General features: G+C 40.0%; 1 protein-coding gene across 1 annotated transcript; it reads left to right on the top strand.

Moving 5' to 3' along the window:
* Positions 1 to 4493, top strand: LOC110502585 (F-box only protein 5). Its single transcript, XM_021580729.2, has 5 exons — positions 1 to 152; positions 1016 to 1674; positions 1782 to 1872; positions 3470 to 3667; positions 3861 to 4493. The coding sequence occupies exons 2-5, from the start codon at positions 1043 to 1045 to the stop codon at positions 4116 to 4118; spliced, it is 1179 nt and encodes a 392-aa protein (XP_021436404.2). The 5' UTR covers positions 1 to 152; positions 1016 to 1042; the 3' UTR covers positions 4119 to 4493.
* Positions 4494 to 5711: the final 1218 nt, after the last annotated feature.

The following is a 5711-nucleotide window of genomic DNA, read 5'->3' as shown; positions in this document are numbered from 1 at the left end:
TTGGTTTGTGACATTTTGGATACGGATTTCAAAGGTGCAGCGAACTGGCGCTTTTTCCATATTTTCCTCATTCAAGTATCAAGAAAGTTTCCGAACCCAGTCTAGCTGCTAATGTCGGTGGCAGACCAGAAATAGGTGAAGTTACCTTAAAGGTATGCAATATTTTTCTTACCTCAATCAACAACTGTGTTGTTAAATTGTTTGATAGGCTAATAGCTATTACTCATTTCATTTGATTCAGGCTAGTTACGCAAAACGTTTGACGTTTATTTGAGAAAGCAGATCCTTCTAGCAATGATGACCCTAGTTTTGTTACAATGTTAGCTAGCTAACGCTACTCGCTTGCCTACATAGTTAGTTAGCTGCTTGACTAACTAGCGGTAGCTAGCCATACCTGGCCTAGCTATGTCACTGTAGTTATCTAACGTTAGTTAACTGTGTACGTAACTTAAGGCAGTTGTACGATTTGCAATAGTTGGCTAACTACATGTATATTTTTGACCTCGTTATAGTTACAGATTTTTGTTTTAAATCCATTTAAGTTCGCGGGTCAAAATTAGACTAGTTAGCATTACCAATGCCATTGGCTATCCTATGAATATAGCTAACGTGGAAACGACTATAACTATTAAAATGATTTAATACGTTATGGTACGTTAAATGCTTATTTTGTACTAAATTACTATGCAAATTACTAACATTAGTTAGTTGGCTATTGTGATATCAAAGACCTTAATGCCAAATTAGTTGGCTACCTAGCTATGCTACAAAGTAAATTTGGGGGGAAAATGAAGGCGCACTATGGAGATATTGCAGCTAGTTAGCAACTTCTTGATAACTAAGTGTATGTTATATTGGTTTAACGTTAATGTTATGTTTTAGAATTTAGCTAAATCGAGTAACTGAGTGGGGCAATACACTAGATTGAAACTTATGTACTGTAGCTAGCTAGTTTGGCGCGTTTTGATTGTGAGATGGAACTGACTAATGCAGTGTATCTTCTCTTCTGGCTCAGGGATACAGTTTGTGAAGTCAATGAAAAATGAAGTGTCAGTCCAACAACAATGAACTCCGGTTTGCATGCGACATGGAGAAACATGTCACATACAAGGAGTCAGGCCTCTTAACCTCACCACTCATGGGATGCATCCAATTAGTAGTCAAACAACTTTCTCCAGGTGTCACCTCTGCCAACATTTGCCTCAACGATGATGTGCAAGGTGTTCACAATAAGGAGAACAACCAATATGACCGTATCCTTGACGAGGTGAACCTAGGCTGTGAAGCATTCGAGGACAGCGGTTACCTGTCTTTACAGAACAGCCAGATGGAGGACTTTTATAATGTTAAGGAACAAAGGAAGTCTCTAGGACTGGAGATATTCTCCCCATGTCCTCCAGTTGCTGATTGTCACAAGGCTAAGCACTCTGCCTCTCAACTCCCAATACTGAAGTTTCAACATGCCATATGCCAAGAACTCACCAATAGCTTCAAGAGGACCCAGAGCTATGACTGGACTGTCATTAGCTGGCTAGCAGAGGGCTCTGGCCTTGAAAGGGTTATTGGTGGGAACATGGGCCTTGAGTTTATGGATGTTTTAAAAGCGCTGCTGGAGAGGGACATGAAGCACATCCTAACCAGGATCCTGTGTCTTCTTGATGTTGACTTGATAAGGTAAACATTTGACCTTTACTGCTCTTATGATTTTATAGAGGTTTTTCAACGTGAAAATGGTTTTTGTACTCATCATATATTCATGGTGGTTTTTGTTTTCTTCACAGCTGTAGAAAAGTGAGCAAGAGCTGGAGAAAAATAATCTGCCAAGACAAGTCTGCACTCCGTAAATGTGACCAGGCTGAACAGAGACTACAGGTAAGTGCTAACATTTTAAATGGATGTCATGTGTATCAGGTAGAGGTTGACCGATTATGATTTTTCAACACCGATACAGATTATTGGAGGACCAAAGAAAAAGCAGATAATGATTAATTGGTCGATTTTTTTTTTTTAATTTTTTTTTTATATATATTTGTAATAATGACAATTACAACAATACTGAATGAACACTTATTTTAACTTAAAATAATATATCAATAAAATCAATTTAGTTTCAAATAAATAATGAAACATGTTCAATTTGGTTTAAATAATGCAAAAAAAAAACAGTGTTGGAGAAAGTTAAAGTGAAATGTGTGCCTCATAAAAAAAAAGCTACGGTTTAAGTTCCTTGCTCAGAACATGTGAACATACGAAAGCTGGTGGTTCCTTTTATTAACATGAGTCTTCAATGTTCCCAGGTAAGAAGTTTTGGTTATTATAGGACTATTTCTCTCTATACCATTTGTATTTCATATACCTTTGACTATTGGATGTTTAGTATTGCCAGCCTACTCTCGGGAGTTGATAGGCTTGAAGTCATAAACGGTGCAATGCTTGAATCACAGCGAAGAGCTGCTGTTTGAATGAATGCTTACAAGCCTGCTGCTGCCTGTCATAGACTTAACAAAACTTTTATTCTTTCAGTGAAATACGGAACCATTCTGTATTTTATCTAACGGGTGGCATCCCTAAGTCTAAATATTGCTGTTACATTGCACAACCTTCAATGTTATGTCATGATTATATAAAATTCTGGCAAATTAATTACGGTCTTTGTTAGGAAGAACTGGTCTTCACACCGTTCGCAACGAGCCAGGCGGCCCAAACTGCTGCATATACCCTGACTGCTTGCACGGAACGCAATAGAAGTAACACAATTTCCCTAGTTAAAATAAATTCTTGGTAGCAGGCAATATTAACTAAATACGCAGGTTTAAAAATATACTTGTGTATTGATTTTAAGAAAGACATTGGTGTTTATGGTTAGGTACACATTGGTGCAACGACGGTGCTTTTTTTCGCGAATGTGCTTGTTAAATCACCTGTTTGGCAAAGTAGGCTGTGATTCAATGATAAATTAACAGGCACCGCATCGGTTATATGCAACGCAGGACAAGCTAGATAAACTAGTATTATCATCAACCATGTGTAGTTAACTAGTGATTATGTTAAGATTGTTTGTTTTTTATAAGATGCGTTTAATGCTAGCTAGCACCTTACCGTGGCTCCTTGCTGCACTTGCATCAGGTAGTCAGCCTGCCACGCAGTCTCCTCGTGGAGTGCAATGTAATCGGCCATAATCGGTGTCCAAAAAGGCCGATTACCGACTGTTATGAAAACTTGAAGTCGGCCCTAATTAATTGGCCATTACGATTAATTGGTCGACCTCTAATATCAGGTGTCAATGCTTTCAATTCACATTGACTGTTTCGATTTTTAAGCTTGCAGAGGTTCCCAACTTTGCTGATATGTTTGATATTTACATTTATTTAGAGACCCTTTGAAGTACTGCAATCTTAATTGCCTAACCATAGGGTAATCCACTGCATGAGTATTGTATGCTAAATAGCAGTGTCCTTTTTTGTTATAGGACTCAAGAATCCCCGTAGGACTGGAGAATGTGGGTTTTTTGACGAGAGACACCACCCTGTCCAGGGTTGTATTGTCCTGTATGCAGAGAGTAGCTTCAACCCCTATCCAGAAGTCTACCAAGAGGATGCTCTCCCAGAGAGCATGCACGCAGGCGCCATACTGCTCCCACCAATCTCGCTTCAGAGAATACCAAGAGGTGAGGGTTCCTCTATTCACTTTGCATATGAAGGTTCAGAGGACATGATGGTGCTCAGTGTGTGTGTACTTATTGGGTTGGTCACCTTCCAATCAGTTCCAAAAAAGTAATTGACATTATGTTCATGTTACCAATGATACATATTGTGAGTTATACTCTGTAGCCTTATACATTGTTTGGTTGTGTTCTCTAGGCTGCCAGTTTGCTGAAGCAGCACGAGTCGCTGAAGCCCTGTAAGCGCTGCGGCTCTCCAGCCAAGCACAATGCAGACGCAATGAGGGCCACCTGTACCCGCTTTAGTTGTGCCTTTGACTTCTGCACCCAGTGCCAGGGCCCCTTCCACGGCTCCTCAACCTGCTGCACCCGGCTGACATGGCGGCCTAGCAGCTCCACAGCCACCCCCATCCTCATTGGCAGCGCTCGCAGCAAGAGGAACGTCAGGCGCCTGTGAGATGAACGCAGCCTGGGATAAGACCCAATCGCTCACCTTTTAAAACTAACCATTTTTATGGAATATTTGTTTTATTCATAGCCCTTTTAGCCCACTACCGCCTCCGCCGAAGACCAAAGGTATCTTGGATATTGGAATACTCTGCATTAGAGTAGACTGTATTCTGAGGCAATCAAGTGATTCCAGTTGTCTGACAATGTCGTCAGAAAGCGACAATTGTACTGGAAGCCCCAAAAAAGAACATCCCACTGGATGCAGAGGAATTTTTCCTAGACTTGTATTTTACTTGATGAAATGTCCTTGTCGTATATTTGTACATATTTTAAATGTGAGATATGTAAATATTTATATTGTTTAAATAAATGCCTCTTGGGATTTAAGAACTGATCTTTTATTTTTCAAAGCCACATACTACCAGAAACCATGTAATACGTACCAACTTTCTTTCAGAATTTATCAAGAAGAACACATGTTACAATGCCAATAAGGGTATGAAAGTTACATCATACTTCCAGGGTCAGTTCCCAGATTTTTTTTTTCAAGGGGCTTGACAATTATATCTTAATTTGTGAAAACACAGCTGTTTAAAAATATATGTATACAATATATTTGTGTATTAGTTTACTTCTGCCAGATACTTTTAAGTTATTGTGCTGAAGACCATTGTGCTATGTATTTGTCCATTGAAGACTATTCCAAAAGTTAAACTACAAAGCTACTTCCTGGAAAATGACATCACTGTCATAGCTTGTTTGCCACTTGCTTCGAAAGCTGTAACAACTAGTGAAACTAAGCCATTCAGCCATTAGATGGTGCCATAGTGTAGCTCTAAAAACCTCCTGGCTCACAATCTGGAAAGATGAAGGAATTTAGAAGACAACATATAGCTGAAAACAGCCAATATTTACACACACTTAATGGTGATTTAAAGATTCACGCTTACAATACCGGTATTTTCCAAAACAAAAGTACATTCAATGTGTAGGCTTATCTGAAAAGTAAGGTCTTCTACAGCTGGATGATTCAGTTCAGTGACGGAGTAGCTTGAGGTCGATGGTACAGCCAGGGAGGGAGAAACAGTCCGATAGGCAGGCACAGAGCTCTTTATCAGGCACCTCCGTTTCTGTCCTCTGTAGGTCGGCTGGAACAGATCCACCACCGAAAGTGTAGCACCCACCTATTAGGGGCATTTCAATTCATAATTGTGATTGTTATTTAACTAGGCAAGTCAGTTAAGTTCAAATTCTTACTTACAATGAATGATGGCCTACCCCGGCCAGACCTGGACGATGCTGGGCCAATTGTGCACCCGCCCTATGGGACTCCCAATCACAGCCAGATGTGATACAGCCTGGATTTGAACAAGGTACTGTAGTGATGCCTCTTGCACTGAGATGCAGTGCCTTAGACCACTGCACCACTCAGGATATGTAACTTGTTCAATTAAAATGTCTGGGTAGTACAGTTTCTCCCCAGTCTGACTGTGAAATTAGTTTCATAGGCTCCATTTCCTGGTTGAAATAATCAGTTGTGCACAGAATATTCCTGTGAAATGAGAAGGGACAAGAAATATAATGCGTCATGAAGAGAGGT

The sequence above is a fragment of the Oncorhynchus mykiss genome, chromosome 23 (genome assembly GCF_013265735.2).
Source record: "Oncorhynchus mykiss isolate Arlee chromosome 23, USDA_OmykA_1.1, whole genome shotgun sequence".
In the NCBI taxonomy this organism is placed as follows: domain Eukaryota; kingdom Metazoa; phylum Chordata; class Actinopteri; order Salmoniformes; family Salmonidae; genus Oncorhynchus; species Oncorhynchus mykiss.
The sequence above is the reverse complement of the archived record's forward strand: the minus strand, read 5'-3'. Positions and strand labels throughout refer to the sequence as shown.

Coding starts and splice junctions, on each gene's coding strand:
- LOC110502585 (XM_021580729.2), top strand. CDS start 1,043: ATGAAGTGTCAGTCCAACAACAATGAACTCCGGTTTGCATGCGACATG. Junction 1,873..3,469: donor AGGCTGAACAGAGACTACAG/GTAAGTGCTAAC, acceptor TTTTTGTTATAG/GACTCAAGAATCCCCGTAGG. Junction 3,668..3,860: donor GCTTCAGAGAATACCAAGAG/GTGAGGGTTCCT, acceptor TGTGTTCTCTAG/GCTGCCAGTTTGCTGAAGCA.